Source organism: Nyctereutes procyonoides, unplaced genomic scaffold (assembly GCF_905146905.1).
Source record: "Nyctereutes procyonoides isolate TBG_1078 unplaced genomic scaffold, NYPRO_anot_genome, whole genome shotgun sequence".
In the NCBI taxonomy this organism is placed as follows: Eukaryota; Metazoa; Chordata; class Mammalia; order Carnivora; family Canidae; genus Nyctereutes; species Nyctereutes procyonoides.
In genome coordinates this window covers 10,714,417-10,736,163 of record NW_026575117.1, presented here as the reverse complement: position 1 = coordinate 10,736,163, position 21,747 = coordinate 10,714,417, and the positions used below count along the sequence as shown (strand labels likewise).

General features: G+C 34.4%; 1 protein-coding gene across 1 annotated transcript in view; it reads left to right on the top strand.

Annotated features, from left to right (window-relative positions):
* Positions 1 to 18,373, top strand: part of RRP15 (ribosomal RNA processing 15 homolog) — a 38,724-nt gene extending 20,351 nt beyond the window's left edge. Inside the window, exon 5 of the mRNA XM_055333961.1 lies at positions 17,861 to 18,373. Coding sequence (XP_055189936.1) covers positions 17,861 to 18,004 — 144 coding nt within the window. The 3' untranslated portion in view covers positions 18,005 to 18,373. The remainder of the gene's footprint in view (positions 1 to 17,860) is intronic.
* The last annotated feature ends 3,374 nt before the right edge of the window (positions 18,374 to 21,747 follow it).

Sequence of the window (21,747 nt, the reverse complement as noted above, 5' to 3'; positions counted from 1 at the left end):
CTTTTTTGGGGCATAAAATGAATTTTATTTTCAAAGTAATAGGAGCAGAGTTTCAAAAGGGAACCTGTGACTAAATAAAATTGCTAGTGCTCTTCCCCATCCCTCTCTGCTCCTTGTTTTGCCCTCTTCTGAGGTAACTGTGTTCAATTCTTACATCTGTTGTATTTACCTTCATGTCTTAAATAATATTTAGACTTTTAAAATCAATATTAGATACCTTTTATGGAAGTTAAGGAATTATCACTTTCCTTTGCTGCCATACTTCCCGTACTGTGTCCTTCCACTTTAGTATATTACTACTTTTAGCTAAATCAGTATTCAATGTAAACATCATTCACTCCTGAACAAAGTAATGTATGAAAATAATACTTTTCTATTCTTCAACTTAGCTTCCTTACAGCTTTTGTTTTCTGGAGGTAACAGTTGCCTCTTTTTTTTTTAAACCCTTCTCAGTATTACGTTTTCCATGCCATCTTGGTACAATCTAGACTGGTTGTTCTTTACCGTGGTATGCACTTGGAGTTTGCTTTAGCACTGCTCTGGGACTTCCCCTTGCTTCTTCCCTTTGCGGTAGCTTCTGTTTCTTGGACTTATTTTCTCTTGGCTTTCACTCTCATTTTGATGAAGTCACATTTACCTACAGTAGCTTTCTGGGGAAGGGTATAGGATATCTTCATTTTTAACGTGTTGGCTGAATTATATGTAGTAGATGGAACGGTGGCTCCTAAAATAATAAGTCGGGATCCCTGGGTGGCGCAGCGGTATAGCGCCTGCCTTTGGCCCAGGGCGCGATCCTGGAGACCCCGGGATCGAATCCCACGTCGGGCTCCTGGTGCCTGGAGCCTGCTTCTCCCTCTGCCTATGTCTCTGCCTCTCTCTCTCTCTCTCTCTCTCTTTCTCTCTCTCTCTCTGTGACTATCATAAAAAAAAAAAAAATTATAAGTCTGTGTTCTAATTCCCAGAACCTATAAATGTACCTTATTTAGAAAAGGGTCTTTTCAGATATAATTAAGGATCTTGAGGTGAAGAGATCATCTCAGATTATATGGATGGATTCTAAATCCAGTGTTAAATATCCTTACAAGAGGTGCACAAGGGATATTTGACAGAAGTGGAAGAGGCAAAGTAACCACAGAGGTAGAGGTTGGGGTGATGTGGCTGCAAGTCAAACAGTGTGCACTGTGTAGGCTTACTCAATACAATCTCTTTGTATTAATCAGTTTTCCTGAGTTCAAGACTTTTCTGATTTAATATCTTTAGGGATTAAACTACCTATGTTAGGGTCCGTCACCTGCCTCCATAGGCTAGGGAAGGTACTTAAAAGTCTTACTGCTTCTTCCACAAGCTATCAGCCAGTCTTGTATTTCTATCATGCTCCTCCCCTCCACCTCCCTCCTTGCCTGAGCATGGATCCAGTTTCTCACTTAAATGTTAGTTTTTCCTTCTCTCTAATTGGTTACCCGTACTCTATCCAGTTTTCATTTATGTCCCAAAACTTGTTGGCATATTGTCAATTATTTTCCCACCTGTATTGTTTCCTTGTTTGTTTATAACTTTTTATATTTTAGTGGACTTTTCATAAGAATTAGAGATAGGGGATCCCTGGGTGGCGCCGCGGTTTGGCGCCTGTCTTTGGCCCGGGGCACGATCCTGGAGACCCGGGATCGAGTCCCACGTCGGGCTCCCGGTGCATGGAGCCTGCTTCTCCCTCTGCCTGTGTCTCTGCTTCTCTCTCTGTGTGACTATCATATAAACAAATAAAAAGAAAGTATTTAAAAAAAATCAAAAAAAAATTAGAGATAAATGCATGTCTGCTGTTTAATTGGAAGACTATTTTAAAAGCAAAAAGGTTAATCTTATTGTAACTTCCTATTGCTTTTAACAGAATTATTGGTAGTCTTAAATTAATTATAAAGTATTTCACAAACAAATATTTGAAAATGGATTATTTTAAAAATGCTTGCTTATAATGTTTTGAAGCGAATTATTTAAAAAATACTTGTATATAAGCATTTTTCTAAAGTTTTAGCATTATAAAGAAGAAAGTGCCCCTCCATTATTTATATGCATTTGTGTCTTGAAAACCAGCTTTGTGATCATCTCTACCCTGTAAGAGTCTAGATATTTAGATTCATGTTCTGGCATGTGTGTGGTTAACATTATTTCTTAGAAAATAAAGAAGAAAAGAGAGTATATGAAGAAAAGAGAGTATATGATCTTTTAAAAATTTGTCTAGTAGTTGATTTATTTTTAATCCAATAGGTAATTAGAATTACTAAATTGTTTCTTTACACATCACATAGCTATGATTTCTAAGTCTGTTTAAGGGTCGTTTGTATTGTGCACTATATATACATCTACATTTGATTTATTTCATTTTACATGTTTACATTTACTATTTTTGTGAGCTACTACTTCAACTTTTAAAAGTCTGCTTGTTCCATTTAAGAACCATAATCTTCAAAGGCTTTTGGTGCCTGATTGAAGCAAAGTTTTTGTATGTCCCAAAGATTGCCTTTCATATCATTAGCTGTTTATCAGGGTATTTTTAATCTTCTGATTCTGCTGATTTAGAAAATATTGTTGCCCTTAGAACTTTTTTTATCTGTTTTTTTCTTCTTTCTTTCTTTCTTTCTTTCTTTCTTTCTTTCTTTCTTTCTTTCTTTCTTATTTTATTTATTTTATTTTATTATTTTTATTATTATTTTATTTTATTTTATTTTATTATTTTTATTTTTTTATTTTATTTTATTTACTCATGAGAGACACAGAGAGAAAGAGAGAGGCAGAGACACAGGCAGAGGGAGAAGCAGGCTCCATGCAGGGAGCCTGATGTGGGACTTGATCCCGGGGCTCCAGGATCACACCCTGGGCTGAAGGTGGCGCTAAACCGCTGGGCCACTGGGGCTGCCCTATCTGTTTTTTTCTTAATTTTATTGTATCCAATCATTATTTCTGGAATAAAGTAGTTGGGAAAGCCTTCCTTAGAGTAAAAAGGTATAATTGCTTTTTAAAGATCATTTTTAGGGTAAGAGATTTTGAAAAGACTATTTTTAAAAATGTCAGACTAATAGACTAAATTACATTTGAGTCATTAATTAATATACTTTATTTCTTGGAGTGGAACCTGAATACTGCAAAGTAAAACAAAAAAGTACTTGATGGGCTCATTTCAGAAGAGATAACAGCTAGTTATCTGTAAATCAAAAAGCCTTCACTAGAACTCAGGATGAGTAGTATTCTTTTTTTTTTTTTAAGATTTTATTTATTTATTCATGAGAGACACAGAGAGAAAGGCAGAGACATAGGCAGAGGGAGAAGCAGGCTCCTCTCAGGAAGCCGGATGCGGAACTCCATCTGCGGACCAGGATCACACCCTGAGCCAAAGGCAGATGCTGAGCCACCCAGGTGTCCCTAGAGTATTTTTTTTGTCTATTAAAAAATGAGCTGTTTCTTCTGTTACATATGTAAGGATTAAATTTTTTTTTCGTAACAGTTGCACATCTCTTTCATCATGTTAAGTCAGGATATTTGTACAGTGGATGTACATCACTTTAATAAATGTAAACACATTGTACCTTTGTCATTCACAAATTTTACAATCTAATTTTTTTCTTTTAAATTCCTTACATTGCAAAGCTTAGGTGCAAAAGTAAGTCACTTGTTTGAGTTCACTGCCCAATGTCTTCAATAATGCTCATTGTTTTCTTGATTCACTAACATGTCATGTTAAAATAAATCTTGTTAAATCAAAATCAGAGACTTATTTTTTTTTTTATGTTATGTATATTTTTGTGAGATAAGGCCATGACAAAGGACACTGTTAGTGGAAATCAGAAAGAAAAGAGTGATTCTTATCCCCAAAATTGAAATTTGGGGTAAAGTATTAAATATTAAATTAAATAGAGGTTTGATTCTTGAGAATGAATCAGTCCACTAAACATTTCATATGGAAAAAAGAAGAGGAACCATTTGAAAATTGAGCAAGCGTCCCAGGTAGTACAGATGGTATGTTGCTTATGAAATTAGAAGGTAGTGAAGTTGGAAAAATTGTGATGGGAGGATGTTCATAGAAAATATTCTCAAGAGGAATGTGCTTAGGAGAATATAAGACACTTAGCTTTAATTGTAAAAAATCATGAAGCAAACATAGTAAAGGCACTAGTTCATTCACTGGACTAACCCAGTCTGTTAGGTAAAGGTGCTTTGAGTATCTGAAGAAGCATTTTCATTTTATTATGTGAATTCTGATGATAACAGGAAAGGAAGCACCACTGAGTGGCATTTCTGTTGAAATGTTTACCTTCAAGCTAAAGAATTTCATGAAGAAAGTAATAAATTAGAACAAGTACTCAGTGCTGTTGAAACTAGCCTACAGTGAAACAAAATCTTTGAAAACATTGAAAAGAAACATGTGTCAGAAAATGAAGCTATAATGAGTAGACATTTTCACAAGTAGTAATCCAAGGAAAAGCAACGGGCAATCATTGTGCTACTTATAGGAGAAGAAAGCCTACCTGTTCTTAATTTTTCATATCCTTTATAATTTCCTTCCTTTTTTCTTCTTTCTTAGAGGTTGGGATATTGAGTGTTTGCTGATGAGTGGGAGGCTTGAAAATGAGATCCTGAGGAAGTAGGTTGGAATCACATTTTTAAGTCTTCAGTCTTCTGTTAAGGCATTTGGACTTTATTCCTTAGGCATTTGGGAGCTAGTTGTAATTTTTCATCAGGTAAGTGACCTGATTAGATATGATTATTCTTAAGGAAAAGAAGGCTGAAGGATGGAAAGACTCAGAAGATCAACCATGGGAGTCTTTTACCTTAAAGCAAGATGGGAAACCCTGAACTAAGGTGTGGTGTGGTGAGGATTAATGGAAAAGAAGAACCCTGTTGGAGAGAGAGGTGTTTTTTTTTTTTTTTTTTTTTTGTTTTGTTTTTTTGAGAGATAGTTTTGAGGTATAGATTGATTTGGTTTGGCACTAACATGATTTGGAAGGGTTGGGGGAGGGGAAAATTGTGATGATTGTGAGGTTTACAGCTTGAGAGATTCAGAAATGGTGACATCTTTTACAAAATTGAAACTATAAAAGGTGGAACATATTTGAGAATTGAAGGCTTATTTTATATACCAGTATAGTTAACATATAGTAGTATTATATTGGCTTCAGGTGTACAATACCATGATTTAACACATTATACATCACCCACTGCTCATCACAAGTATGTTCCTTAATCCCTATCCTATTTCACCTACCTCCCCTTTAGAGATTAAGACTTTTATAAAATGAAGTTGTAATCAGCGATGAGAAGAATGACCATAAAGAGCAGGTTAAAAACAGCAAGTGTGAGGCAAGGCATTTGGTTAGTGTAGGAGACATGACCACAGAGGAGCAGGCTACCAGAATAGCAGTGTTTATGGAGGCCCCTTGTTGCAGAGTCTCATGAGTCCTGAATGTCTCTGTAGGGCCTGAAAACAATTTTCCTGTTTACCTAATCAGGGAAGGTGCATGATGTATTTTAGAGTTTTTCATGTGATTAAATTTAAATGTTTCTAGACTTACAGAGTTGTCAGTTATTTGGAGAAAAGTCTATAATCCAGAACCTATAAATCCCACTCTTGATCCAAATAAATGAAGTCCCATATCAGCTACATACCATCATATAAGAAGGCACATTGACAGATTCCTTGATGTTGACCCTGAGTGGTTTTTAGAAAGATTAAATTGTATTTAGGACGCTCTGTTTAAAGAAACAACAATAATTTATATTTTGTATAAGAAAAGTTGTTTCATAAAAAATTTCAGTTCTAATCCCTCAGGGAATTGTTCTTTCTGTACCCTGTTCAGAACATGTACCAATCTAGAGTGATAACGTTTTCCTGGTAGGTTGGGTAATCAAGATTTTAATAATGTAGAGTTGTTATTTTTTCCCCTTACTTTCTAAAGTTATAGTTATTCCTTTTGCTCTTTTCTTGAAAAGTTGTCAAAATCCAGTCAAACTTCTTGAAATTTAAGTGTCTATTTCCTTAAAGGTGGGAGTGAAGCAAGTATGATGCATATGATGCATTTTAAATCTGAATCACGAAAGAGAATATATTGGCTGCTGTTAGGAAAGCACTGACTATATGTTATTCAAACCCTTGAATTACAGACTTGCAGGGTTTTCATTTATTTGAAATTGCCAATGTTGCACATTCACCTTTGGTTATAATGAAGCCACAATAATAATTTTGTTGTAAGAGAAAATGTTAGCTTGTTTCTGTTAGAATGTAATTTTCTTAGTGATTGCTAGACAACAAATTTTAATGAAAAGTCTCTAGGGGAAAAAGTTACTGTGGGAGGAAGGTATATATATTTTTTCTATTGTTTGTGATAATGAATACTTAAAATGGCAGATTTAGAGGTAAGGTAGGGGGCTTTGTTTCTCATAACATTTCTCATTAATGGCCACCACATAATTCCTTCATAGCTGGGTATTTAGTGGTGTGAATACTTTTGAAATACCTGACTTCTTTATTAACTTAGACTCTGCACTGCTATGTTCTGTTAAAACTGTACATTCCATAGGATTCAGAGATCTACTGAATTCCTGCTACTGAAGAAGGAAACCTAGGGTTGGAGGGACTCCACACACAGCTGTGTAGGTGGTCCCCTGGCAGCTTTCAGGATTTAGTTTTTAACTGGGTTGGGGAAAGGGAAGGCAGATGAGAGGGTAGAGAAAGATACTGTCCTTAAGTTGCCCCTGCATTGCCAGCAACAGTGTTTTACTCTCACATAAAAGCAGCTCTGGCTGGAATGTGTGGAATTCTAACTTTGTAAATAATTCAGCTTAATGTTTGTTTACTGAAAATGCCTAAATAGATTAGAGTTTAGACAAAAGAGAGACTCCAAAGTTTGAAATGAGAATGAGTGTGATTGTACACATTGCTGTTGATGGGAACAGCTTAAAGCCTGTTTCTCAACTCCTTTTAAAATAGGCTGTTTAGCTTTAATATAGCGTGGTTTCGGATTTGGCCAGCAGTTGTAATCAAAGCAAACTTATGTTTGGCACTGTGGTACATGCAGCATTTTGATGTAGGGGAAATATGGGTATGAGGGAAGCATAAGAGCTAATTACAGAGTTGCTCTAGAAATCTTTAGTTACTGTTAAAATAAAAATGACTAATGGTGCCATATGTCTCCTGGCCCTATTTGAAGAAATGTTCTATTTGAAGTTGCTGAAGTGGATGAGAGTATAGGATTTTCATCAGTGAGGTTGAGGCCTTTTTTTTTTTTTTTAATTATCTTGCGCAAAGTGAGTTTTATGCTATATGCTTACACTTAGTTGGTGCATTTGTAAAAATGAATGTTTTATTGTTTCTTGCTGAAAATCATAAATATGAGTTGGTTGGTGTTTTTTGTTTGAGTAGTAGGCAGATGAGAATGTTGGTGGGGAATGTATGAAATATTATACAGTAGCAAAGGCCACAGACTCTGGAACCAGGCTGCCTGGGTTGAAAATGCTTGGTCTGCCATTTAATATCTGTGGGTTATTTACCCACACCATGCCTCAAGTTTCTTATGGTTTAAGATAATTATTCTAGTAGTAGTAACCACCTCATAGAGATAACTGAGAACCAGTTGAGTCAGGATAAAGTACTTAGAACAGTGCTTGGCACAGTGCTATATAAATGTTTACAGTTATTTTTATTTTTATTTTGTGTTTCTTTTATTTAGTACTTAGTTTTCCTAACAGTAGTCAAAGGTGAATCTAAAGTTGGAAACAAACGTGAAAACCTGTTAGTACTTACAAGTATTGGATAATCAAAAATTTGCCCAATAATTTAATAAAAATTATGTTTATATTTGGAAAATTCTCTCATTTTAGGTGTATCTAGTCTAATATTGCAGATTTTTACACAATAAACATGGGTTTCGAGGACCTAGAAATTTGTCCACTTTCTCTTCCCCATTTTAAGCTATGCTTTCTTAAATTGTTATAAGATTTTACTTACCAAGGAAAGTTTGATTTCTAAATGGTTGCTTTCATACTCCAATATTTGAATGTTCTCATCTTTGTGACTAGTGTGAGGAAACATCATTAGGAGATTACAGATGTCCCTAGTTAGGAATTCTGTGCCATGTGTGATGACCCAGGGCATTAGTAAGTAGGAATGGTGGTAGAGGGACTGGGAGGGCACTTGCTAGTGTTCGCTTTGTGCCAGGCACTTTGAAAGGTATTTGTCTATAATTACCATTTTAAAAAGTACTAGAATTCTCATTTTAGAGGTGAGAAACTCCAAATCAGAAATATTAAGTGACTCGCCCCAAGTCACATTGATAGTAATTGGTGGAATCTGGTTTAAAACCCAGTCCCCATTGCTCCAAAGTTGTATCAGCTATTTGTGCCTGCTACTTAAAAAGATCTGAGGTACTTCATTAGAAGCAGAACCAAAAACTATGCTTCCCTTCTCTCACCCAGATGAGCTACAAGAGGTGGGGCTGGCTAATGAGCCACCGTGTCACCCACTGAGGCTCTAAGAAGAATGATGAGAGAGATGGCTTTCTGTCTTGAGTTTTCCTGCATCTCACATCCTCTTTATTGGATATGTAGCAGCACATGGAGACTGATAGATTTTAAAATCTCATTTCTCAGAACTGTTAAGGAAGATAAAATATTTCCATACTAAAACATTTCAGAATCATGAAACAGACTCATTAAACTCATTTAAGGAATTCTTTATAACGGAGCAAGTTTGAAAGACCAGTATTTCTATCACCTAAGTTCTAAAATTGTTGACACTTGTCCATGTGTTTATTTTAAAGAGCTGTCTGCCTATCTCCTTCCCCATCTAGTTTTTGTTTGTTTGGGGGATGATTATTTGAAGGTGGTAATACCTGTAGTGTCCTAGAACTTCTTTTTTTAAAAACAGGTTTATTGAAATAAAATTCACATTACATACAATTCAGAAGATTCATTTGTAACTAACCAGTTGTCTTGCTTGAAGAATGAGTCCAGGTTCTTAATCCATCTGATTATTTCATCGTATCTTTCAACTTGCTCCTCTGTGCCCTTTTACTGTAAGCGCAAAATTAGGACTAAAGGTTGGGATTTAGGTTACTTTTTTAAATTTTTTTTGGGGGGGATTTAGGTTAAACTTTAACATAACTGATAGGTGTGATACTTAGATGCTGTATACTTAGTATGCTGTCACATCAGGGGACACATTATAAGAATGCCCCATGTTAGTGATGGTAGTTTTTCATTTGGTTAAAGTGGTAATAAATGTTTCCTTATTAAAGGTGCATTTTCCCTTTTATAGTTAGAAAGTAATTTATGGGATGAATAATTTAAAAGGAACAAATATACTGTTCCCCATCTATCTTTTACCTTTTGGCATCAATTGATGATTCTTGACTAAAATGGTTAAATGTTACTGGAATTTACAGAATGGTGATTTTCTCATTTTTTCTATTTATTTTTCTCAGGATAAATTTAAATTCCAAAAGATGGGGTTAGTGTATCATTCCTTTTAATTACTGCGTTCCAGAGTAAGGAGTTGGCTTAACAGTCATCTCCAGCGCTGACAAGTGAACCTCCCCCCTGCCACCTTTTTGTTTTTGTCTTTAATATTATGGATGTAGGAATGTCTAGCTGTTCAATATTTTAGAATCATTATGCTTTTTTTGATGCTTAAATTCACAGATCTGACCACGGGAACCAGTACAAACCAGCTTCTTGTGCCCTTTTGACATGACCTCATTTTTCTTAGAGTACTTTCTTGTTTTCTGGGACAAAAGCTCTCAGACCAAACCTTGTATTTTCTGTGGCCCAGACCTAGAGTCACCCATTTTACAGGGAGCTCTAGTGAGGATAGTCCATTTATTTTTAAATCTTTTGTTGATTTAGTAGGTAGATTGATAGTATGCATATTTTTACTAGATATAACAGTTTTATTTATATAACGTTTCATAGTTTTATAGAGTACTTTTACATGTTTGCTCATTTAAGCTCTTTAACAAATTTATGATATTAAACCATCAGTATCTATTTTCTAGATGAATTCACAGCTCTACTAATTTGTTTATAAACCTGAATTATCATCTATATGCTATATAACAAAGTTGATAAAAGAACAATGATATGCTTTAAGAGAGTGTATTCTCAATGTTTCAAGGTCTTAATGGAGTCTAAAAATACATAGAGCACTTGTGTCAAAAGGCTCCTTGAGGTGTTACATTTGTCTTTTAGGCAGTTTAGTCAGCTTTAACTTACTAACAGCTACTAAGAGATTATAAACAATGAGCAACATCTGGATTGCAGGAATGTTTCCTCAAACTTTAATTCTGTGAAATTAGCTGTATAGATAGCAAGTTAGAATGGAAGCCACCAAATAAAACCACTTTGAGGTAAGGCTTAAGTATTAAGTCCATTGTAAAATCAAGGGCAGCAAATGAAATTAAAACAAAAAATAGTGCAGCAGATGAAAAAAAAAAAAAAACATCAAAGAAGCATATTTTTTAGGAGTATTAGACCTGAATTCTTGGAAAGCTATACAGAAATTAGGTTTTCTTAGAGAACTCTATACATTTAACATGTGCTTGGACTATAACTAAAGGTGATGTAATTTCAGCATCTTGATCTTTTTTCCTTGGATATCTTACCAAATGCTTTTTTAGCTTGCTTGGATCTTATAAGTTACCCATTTAAATTTGTAAAGTGTACAAGAATCTGGAAACTATACAATAGTTAAAGCCCAAATGGGCTTGTTGCCTGGAATACCATCCTAGTAAAACAGTTAAAATGAACTAAAACAAGTTTGTGAAGAAATGAAGAAGGCATAAATTGATCTAGACAATGAGGAATTTCTAAGAATTCTTTGAGAGTCAGAGAAAAGTTGAGTTTGTGTTGATACTGGATCCTCCATATAACCTTGAATCTGTAGGTTCTTTGTTAGAACTCTTGTACCTTCCAGATTGAAAATTTCAACCCTTTATGATTACATTTTCAATCCTTTATGGTTAGTGGGATGTTTTAATATCTAGCATGATGAGAAAATCATTGGTGTTTTTATTCATATTCTAAAGATTTGAGTCTATCACTACTGTTGATTTCTACCAGAATATATCTTTTTATAAAGGGATTTCCCATATATCCTTCATTTCGCCAGCTGAACTTTCAGATAGGCTTTAATCAGTTAGAGGGGAGATTACTAACTACAACTATAAATAGCTTTACAAAATATTTACAACAACAAAGATATTAAGATGAATTTATCCAGTGTGTTAAGAACCTTTTTTAATTTAGCTGAAACTAAATTAAAATGAAAGCTGAACATTCTTAGGGAAAGCAATGAGATCACAACTATTGCTGATTGCTAAATATAGATGTGATTATATTGCTTATTGTTTTAGGATTTGACTTTAATTTTCCCCTTCAGAATTGAAATGAGATTAAGCTCTTAATTATTTAGTATTAGACTAATGAATAATTCCAAACCTCTGTTTTTTAGTTTTCAATAGTTGCTGATATATGGTAGCTGATTAACATTTTTAAGTGTTGTCTTCATCTTCAAAATTGACACAGACTGCTTCTGTATGATCTTGGTTAAATATTGTATAAAACCAGGCCAATGAGAGTAGGGACTATTTTGTTTCCTTGCATCATGTGGTTTTTATTATGTTTTTGCATTTAATCAGTTTTACTTTTCAGTTGATGTAGGCCCAGAGAGTTATCTTATAGGTTGCTTTAGGTAATTGAATTAGTACTGCCTTGCAGCAACACTGGACACGTTTCACAAGCTACAATATTTTGGTCATTTCATTCTGTACTTACTACAACTTCCATATCATGATAGTAAATATCTGTGCCTAACCTGTATAGTATGGTTAAACTATATTTTGCAATATGTATTCTGGACCTCTAAACTTTCTGATTTTTAGCATTGTAATCAATAATTAACTGTGATTCAAATCCAGAACTCTGTTGGTTTGCATTCTAGTATAAAAAGTAATACATCAAATTACCCCTACCTCCATATTACAAGCAAAAAAAACCCAAACAAACAAACAAACAAAAAAAAACCCTATTTCTCAGGATGTCTTAACATTTACTGAAATCTATTTAGGAAACACCCTAGGCGAGTTTTTCCAATGAAGGACTCATTTGGAGTTTCCCTCAGCCTTATTGTTTTCTGTTTATTTATTTATTAGTTAAGAAATTATTTATTTATTTGAGAGAGAAAGAGCACAGCGTAAGGGAGAGTCAGAGGGAGAAGCATGCTCCCCACAGAGCAGGGAGCCCAACATGGGATCATGACCGGAGCTGAAGCAGATGCTAACTGACTGAGCCAGCCAGGTGCCCCTCTTCTTTTATATTAATTTCTCGTCCACCTTTTCTTTTTGGATGCCCTAAGTATTCAGGAAATTTTCCTCCTTAATAGTAAATTATCTTTGTGGAAAAGAGACAGTAAATTGATAGTATGTAAATCTGTTGTACAATATAAATTTCCCAAGTTTGGCTTTTTAATTTTTATTTTTTTAAGGATCATACTTATTTGAGAGAACACAAGTGGAGGGGGGCGGGCAGAGAGATAGGGAGAAGCAGACTTCCCTCTGAGCGGGGAGCCTGACACTGGGCTTCATTCCAGGACCCTGGGCACCCTTGAAGTTCTGACTTTTACAGAAATTATTTTAAACATATTCAGTCATTTTCAGTGTATTTTAGTACTCATTCTACCATGTAATGTATAGGTCATAACAAGTGATGTACTAATAAATAGTGTTCTTACTGATTATGTTTTAGAGCACTTAGAGTATTAGGGAAATAACTTAGACTTTGAAATCATGGATTTGGGTTTGAGTATTGACTCAGCCAATTATTATTAACTGAACTTGAGTAAGCTGCTTTGCTTCTTTGAGCCTTAGTTTTCTTATATAAGTTGAGAAAAACAATTGCTTTCTGGGTAGGAATCTTTTTTTTTTTTTTTTTTTCTGGGTAGGAATCTTAAAGAGAATTAGAAGTAAGGCAGTATTATATAAACTGGCACATAATAGCTTCATAGTATAATTCATGTTTTTAACATTTTTTTTTTCCCTTGGATAAGTTAGAAAGGGAAACAGAATCAGAATCATGGTTAACAAAACCAGAAGGGTGTCTTGGGGAAGATATTTTGGGAAGATCTTAGAGGAGGCTTGTAAAGCTTAGAATTTGTGGAAATGATCAATGAATAGATTCTCCTGTCCTGTTTTTTCCTATTTAATTTTAAATTAATTTTTACTTATCCATGTCGTTTAAATTTAAAAGGCCACATTTTGCATATTCTGGGACAACTACTTTTTACTCCTTTAGCTAGTTAGTTACATTGGCATTTATGCATCTCTGTATTCTTAACTGTCCTTTCTATTTGTTTTTCCTGAAGTTAATTACCTTGATTTTCATATGTACTTTTCTTAGTTTAGTTTTTCAAAATCAAATTACCTCAGTAATAATATCAATTATAATTATTTTCTTTGAGATATTCTCTCCTAGAGTCCCTCATTCTCCTTTTTCTGGGTGATTGCTCTCTTGGGGTGCTTCAACTAGTTGTCATCCTGTGACTTAAATTTTTTTGGGATCCTTGGAATTTCTCCTGGATTGGATTTCGTATTTACTGGATCTCATTTCTTTCTTGGCTTATTCCCACTGTTTTGGTAAAGCATAACCTCCAATGTTTTTGCCATGATCCAGATTGTCTATCTGTCTGACGTTTAGTTACCACTCTAGAGTCTCCATTTACTCTCATCCTGGAAATTCCCTTCTCTTTCTTGTGGACCTCCTACTTTTTCTCTCCCAGTGTCTTTCTCTTCTTGGTTTACTCTGCATTTTTGTGGAGGACATTCTCAGTAGTTTCCTGAGATAGGCTTAATAAGAAGTAAACTTTTGGATACTTTATATGTCTGAAAGTACCTCTGTTCTGTCCTCTACTTGGATAACAATGTATCTCAATATTGAATTTTAAGATGGAAATTATTTTTCTTCAGCATTTTGAAAGAATTTGTCTCATGCTTTTTTTGCTTCTGGGTTGCTTATAGGAAAATATGTATCTATTTTGATAGATCTCTAAGTATGTGACTTGTTTGTTTTCTTTCTGAAAGCTTATAGGATATTATTTTAGCACCTATTCTTCTGACATTTTCCACGATATCCTTGATGTGGCTCAATTTTTCTTTTGTGTTTCAGACATTCAGGAGGGCTCTTTTCATTCTGGAAGCGTGTGTTCTTTTCTTTGAGAATATTGTTTTGAAATATTTCATTGATTTTCCTCCCCTCCATATTTGCATTCTCTCTGTGTAATTGCTATTTGTATGTTCAACCTCCTGGACTGGTTCTCCAATTATTACCTTAACTCTGTTTTCCATCACTTTTTTCTTTTTACTCTTATTTTCTGGATGATTTCCTCAGCTTTATCTTCTCACCCTTGTATTGATTTTATGTTCCTGCCATCATGTTTTTAATTTCAAGCTCCTTGTTATTCTCTTAATGTTTCTTTTCAAATAGCAACTGCTCTTGTTTTGTGGATGTGCTATAATAATCTCAGAACTCTTTGAGGATATTAACGGTATTTTCCCTAAGTTTTCTTCTTTCTGAAGAGTTTTGTTTTTCTTCAGGTTGCTTTCTAAATGTTTGTGTTTGTTACTCTCTGTTTTCTTTCTGATAGTCCTTAGTTGCCTGTTCATGATTTAGAACAAGTAATCCCAAAGAGGCAGTTGAAGTTCTGAGCCATGTGGATGTTGTCTGTTTGACATTTGCTTTGTATAGCATTCTCTCCATGGGTTATTTATTAGCAACTGGCCAGATTTTCTCTAGAGTATTCCTGATTTCCTTCCTGAAGGAAAAGGTCTGCCTCCCAGCATTTTGGGGAGCCCAGTGTGAGAAGAGGGTTGGGACTCATTCTTGGGAGCTGAGGGTTATAACTTAATGCTCTGTTTCTGGTACTGTACCTATGCCTTCATCTAGTAAGTAAGCCCATTAGCTCTCCAGAGGTTAAAATTTCAGTCTTCCACTTAGCTGGTGTGGAATGGGAAGGGAATTCAGAGATCTGATTGTTTCTCATCAAAAGGTTCACCTAAGTTCTCTTTATTCTGATCCTTCCATTCCTACCCTCACTTTGTAAAGTATCCAGTAAATGCTAGTTCCTGGGGGTTTTGCTGGTTGGTTGGTAGTTTTTTTGAAGATTCTGAAGTGTAAACTGGGTTGGTTGCACCTTGACAATTGTAGTCTTAGGAGTCAGCTTTCTTGGGTTTGCCAAGACAATTTCTACTAGTCCATCTTACTTCCACACTGTTGCTATTGATTCTTTGGATCTTGTCCTTGTGGATTATATCTTTAAAACAACAGATCACATTTCTGTATTTTATTGAGTTTCGCAGTTGAGCAAGACTAGTTGTTTATGTTCAAACTGCCACCTTATGTGGGCCCTCATCTCCTCCCCCTGCCTTTTTTTATTACTATGTATTTCTTTAGCAAAGGTAGGCAGAGAAAGTAAAGAGTCATTCTGTTGTCTTCAGAACAGTTTTCTTTCTTGAGCTGCCATTAGGACAAACATAGAAAATGCCTGTTTTTAAAATATATTAACCCATACTAGTTTGTGCTAATTTTTCTATGGTCTGTTTTTTTTTTTTTCCTTCATAGTGTTGCTTCACAGTATAAAATCTCACTCTAATGTGAGAGCTTGGTTGATGGCAGTTTATAAAACATCCAGTGAGGTTTCTAACATTGGATTTCCCAATTCTAAAATCTTTGAGTTTATTGTTACTGTTCTCTTTGTCTGAAATACATGTTTACCCAGTGTTTTTTTCAAGACAAGCATGCAGGACAGTTGGTCTCAACATTTTAGTTAATGAATCCTTCCCTTTGGTCCATTGTGGTTCTTTTCTTTCTTTCTGAACTACCCCTTTCAAGCTTTGTCCTTGTCCTACCCTTTTTCTGTCCCTCCTTTATTCGGGTACTAACAATTTTTATGGTGCTGCCTAGTAGAGGAGTAACTCAGTCCCAAAGAAGTAGGCTGTCAGGATGAGTTCTCATGTAGAAACAGTCTGTGTTGACCTCAGTCATGTGGGATCTGCCTTTACGTGGTTGGTGATATGTTGAAAGCGTGTTGGATACAGTTGTCTGAACAGGGAAGTTTACCATTGAGATTGTGCATATTCATATGTAAACACAAACATTAATGTCTGGGTAAGTCTTTACCTGTCAGTAACTTGCACATGGCTATACCAGGAAGCATGCACTTTTTAGGTTTTACTGGAAAACTTGAAATGATTAATTTGGCAGGAGAGGTGCTTTAATTGTTGCAGCTAAGTGGATTCCTCAAGGGAACAGCTCTTTCTCCTACTTAAGATGAGGAGATTGGCAAAGAAAACTTGAGTTGAATCAAAGAAAATAGCCTTTTATCCAGTTAGGTAACTTAACAGAAACAAGAAGAGTTTTAGGAAGGTAGGTTTGATATTGTAGAAATGAGAGATGGGAGGGTGTAAGCCTGATTACTCCCCTCTCGCTGTAGTATGAGAGGCTTTACAACTAACTGTTTTACTGTTGGTTTTTGACACAGATTTTTTTTTCCTTTCTTTATGTTAAATTACAGTACAAAGTATGCTATTTCAGTCAATTCTGAAATCTTTACTCACATATATATACTCTACAGTCTTTATATTATATTTTGGTACAGGCTTTGCTTGATTCTTTGATCCCAAGAAGATGGGAGTAATCCAATAGGATATTTTTTATTTTGTAATGGCATCCTTTTTTTCCTAAATGGAATGACTGTTTCAGGGCTATGTTTTTTAAAGTAAAAGATAGCTTCAGCAGAATTAGATAAGTAATCTCTTGTAACCTAGAAAATGTCTTTAATATCTCTTCTCTTAAAAGCTGTTCTTTTTGTGGTTAATAGATCCCATAAAGATAACACTATTTTCTAGCCAAATATCATGGGTTCTTGCATAACTAGGGAAATTTTTCCAACGTGGTGTTCTATGAATGGTATAAACAGAAAGGCATAGACTGTTAGTTCCAGGAAGACAGGGATTTTGTTTTGTTCGTTAGTATATTTCTAACACTAAGAACAGTGCTTGACACACAGTTCTCAGTAAATATTTGTGGAATGAAGGAAGGAAATCCCAGAGTTTGGAAGTTCTGCATATATTGTAATACTTAATTAATACCACAAGGTGGTACTGTTGTACCATGAAATGAATGGCTGTAACTTTTAGGCGGTTATATATAGTTTTATGTAAATCCTATAAATAAGCAAAATGAATTGACTACCTATTGTGTTTATTGCCTGCTTCAGTTATTTATAGTTTTAGCATGTGATTAGTCTTTTGATTCCATGATAAGGTCAGGCAGTGAGATCATAACCTAAATAAAGAACATTTGGTTCACATTTTTATCAAATGTTAAATAGAGATAGCATCTATAAAAACCTAACACAGTACCAAGTTAGTCCCCTTTTCTCTCTTTTATTTTATGTTAAAAGCCTTTGCTCAATTTCTATTTGTTTTAAAATAATTTGCCAGCATTTTTCTAATCACTAAGCATTAAATAATATTTAAGTCTGTTTTGATTGCCAAATTTCAAAAATTGATAACAAACTTACATTTCACAATAATACCTCCCCCTGCCAAGGAAAAAAAAATGCCTCCATGATTCTTTTATGGGGTTAAAATAGCTTAACATATTGTTCTGTTACCTATGTGTGCATATATCATAGTATATAAATTATAATTTGTTTTCATTCCTATTGTGAAACTAAGTGTTGATAAGTTTGTTTTGTAGCTTGGGCTTTCTTATTTCCTTATGATTAAATTGCCTTTTGATATTTTGTTTCTGTAATTGTCCTCAGACTGAAGCAAAATCAGAAGAGAGCCCTGGATGGACAATCTTACGTGATGATTTCATGATGGGAGCGTCCATGAAAGACTGGGACAAAGAAAGTGATGGCGTGGATAACAGTGAACCAGGGTCTGGAAGTGACTTTGATACATAAGACCAGAGGAAACCCAATGTATGATCATTGTATTTTTCCTAGAAAAATACTTGATGCTCTCAAAGTTGGACAGTTCTGAAGCTATCACTTGTAAGAACACCAAAAGACTTTTACTATTACCAACTTTGATGTTTTCTCTTTACATGAAAACTTTGTTAAAATTAGGTTTTTCAAACCATGTATGATTTTAAGTATTGTTTCTCAAACATTTGTAAAAAAAGTATTTTTGCTTGACCAGCAAGATGCACATTTTTGCCAGGATCATTTTAAGTTTACATCTTGGTCATGGATATTGGTGTTTTCTTTCAGTGTCAGCAGTTTCTAGAAATACAGTGCTTTTTATAATTAAAATGAACTTCTTGAAATCTATATTTTTCTGCTTTCCAACTTATTAGTCCTATGTATGTGTGCTTTTGTGAAAGGAATTTTTGGTATTTGTTTTGGTATGCTATTGAGAAAACTTCTGTAGTGAAATTTAAAATGATAATATTTCTGATTCAGGGTGATGATTTCGTTTTTAGAAGTTCTGGTAAATAAGATTTAAGAACATCAAGTCTCTACGTTTCTATTATGTCCCTTTATATGCTAAACCATACATAATGATTTAGATTTAAGTGTTAGATTATAAAAAAATAGCATGAGATTTACTGAGGTGGAGATTCTCATGTTTATGCCTCTCTCAGTGAGGCATAATTTCTTAGAAACCATATTTGACATGTTTTAGCCACTCACACCCCCCTTTTCCCTAATATTTAAGTTAGCTTAAGTTTTCTTTTATGGTTTGGCTGACCAGTGAAATGGTCTAGTGAGACTGCAGGTACTCTGCATCAGAATACTCCCATCTGTTTGGAGATTTGGTTCCTTGTTGTTCCCTAAAACATAATTAAGTTGGGTGACAGTATCTAGATGTTAAACAAAAAAGAAAATAAGACTGTTTAGTATAATTCCAAAATTTTCTGTGATCTTAAACTTGGTTTAAGATCTAAAGTTTATAAAAGAATTGTTTAATAAATTGATCTGTTCCTTTAAAAAAAAAGGTTCCATTCCTTTTCCCATATTCCCCATAATAAAAATAGTTCCCTTCTACTACTCATTTGCATATACTTGCATCCTCCCCTCAAACTTATGCTGGAGCAGAAATGTTTATATTTTCAAACCCATTTGAGTGTGTTACACTCTAAGTGTTACATATGCAAGGTTAAATTAGTCCATGGCCTGGTATTTGTTATAATGTGATACCAAGTGATTAAGCCAGCAAAGCTCAAAATGTATTCTTGTATTTATCCCAACTTTTGAACTTTAGTGTTTTATTAAATTATAGAACTACCATTTCATCAGTGCAATATATATAAATAATAATAATATAAATAAATGTGAGCAGATACTCCTCGAAATAATGAGAGTGCTAAGTATCATATTTTGTAACACAGATGAATATTTTATTATAACTTAACACATGCATAATTTTGAAAAAGAATTTTTTGCAGCAGTTAAAAATTTTTTTCTCCCCAGAATTAAAGATTATACTTCTTTTTTGCTATTAATCTTATTCTGAATCCTATTAAAACTTGGCTAACATTCTTCCAGATAGTACTGGGGTGATAGAAATGGGTAAATAACTTTTCATTTACTGGAATGCTTTCAAAACATATACTCACATAGTTTTTGGTTTAATTTTGAAAAATTGGGCAAGATTTTTTTAACTGAAAATAGGTGAATATATGCAGTTTTTTTCCCTCTCAGAAATCATTTTATTCCAAAATAAAGATGAGTTGCCAGTATAAGAAAAAAATTTTATCACTTATGTTAGAAGGCTATAAAGCATATTCAAAGTACATGAAATAATTTCTATTGTAAAAATGGGATATTTTATGTATATTAGTTTTGCTGCATCTTGGGATATTTTATGTATATTAGTTGTGCTGCATCTTGGCTCTACAATATGTAGGCAAAATACCATCATATATTAATATAAATCCCAGGATGAGCCTATATTTTAGGAACCAAACATATATCTTGAGATGTTTTAAATATTCTAGCTTTGTTACCTCTACCCTAAGTATTTTATCTACATTCTTCTCAAATCAGTCAAATAATTCTGCATCCATTCCATCTTCCTGCATTGTCTTTGAGTTAAGGAGGGAAAAGAAAACCACATTTCTAGATCCCCCCTAATTTGTCTAAATGTAACAATATTTGGATTTTATTTTGTTAACTATTTAGAGTAATATAGCAATAAAAAGGTTATTTTTATTTTTTTTAGAAAGACTATGGAAAATAGTAACCAGATAACTAGTAAATTAGGCATTATCATATCCCCTTATCTGGATATTTAGATGGCTGTGGTGAACGTTGTCAATATTTAGCATAGGTTAGTATTGGTTATTAATTGTTTTTAGGCATTGAATTCTCAAAGTCAAAATTAATAACCTGTTTTAGGTTGAAAACACTTAGATTCATCTTAGTAGTTTATCACTTTAGGTTGGCGTCTGCATACTGAATTTATTTTCAAGTTGCTTAGATTCTACGTAGAGCAAATATTATTCTACTCATTGAAAAGCATAAGGTGGAAGCCCTTTAGATGGAATGGATGAGAGGCTCACCTTCAGTACCCACAGCTGAAAATGACTCGGGAGGAGGTTCCAGGTTTCTTGGAGGGTTAGTCCCAAATTCTTTAAAATATTTTGTGTACTACAAGAGAGTGAAAAGGAAATGTTTATATTCCGGGAAACCTCTTAGGGCTCTTTTGATCACTGTGTTTTGCATATATGAATATGCTTAATATTCAGTGGCTTCCACCTAATCCTGCCCCCTGTGCTGGTCTTCAGGCAGTGAGAGTACAGTACTTCATTACAAAGCCATTTGATTACAGTTCATAAATGCCTAAAGATGTTCTAGTTAAACATATAACAGCAGAGGCGTCGTAAGGTTGAAGTGTGAACAGAAACACAGACAAACTGAAGATAAAAATTGCATTTTTAAGGAGTTAAAGACATAGAAGGCCTAAGGAAGTTTCGCCTGTAATGGAATTTCCAAAGAGCAGAAGTGTTTCTATAAAAGAGAAAGGAGGAGATCAAATAAATAAGGCCATATTTTTGCAAACTTTGGATAACTTTTTTCCCTTACGTTTACTTATTTTTTGTTATTTTTATCGTGAAGTTTTATAAATGTGTTGAAAAGAGTCATAAGTGAAATGGGTTGGAAGTTTTATTTTTTCAGGCTTTTTAATGACTTTAGAAGACATTTATTGTATTTAGTATGTTGCTATGTTTGTGCAACATGAATTTCACTTATAAAATAAACATTTGAGGGGCACCTGAGTGGTACAGTCAGTTGAGCCTCTGACTCTTGGTTTGGGCTCAGGTCATGATCTCAGGGTTGTGATCTCAGAGTTGTGAGACTGAGTTTCAGGAGGGCTCCACTCTCAGTGCAGCCTCCTTGGGGAGACTCTCCCTCTCCCTCTCCAATAAACAAATCTTTTAAAAAATAGTAAAGTAAACATTTGAAAAATTAGTAGACATATTTTTGGACATTTACGTTTCTTAAGCATGTGTCTATCTGTCTGCCTTAGCCATGGATGCTATAGCAGAATATCGTAGACTGGGTGGCTAAAACAACAAAGTTTCCTCAGAGTTCTATAGGATGGGAAGTCCCATGATTGAGGTGCCAGCAAATTTGATGTCTGGTGAGAGCTCTCTTTCTGATTTGCAGACAGCTGACTTCTTGCTTTGTCTTTGCTTGGT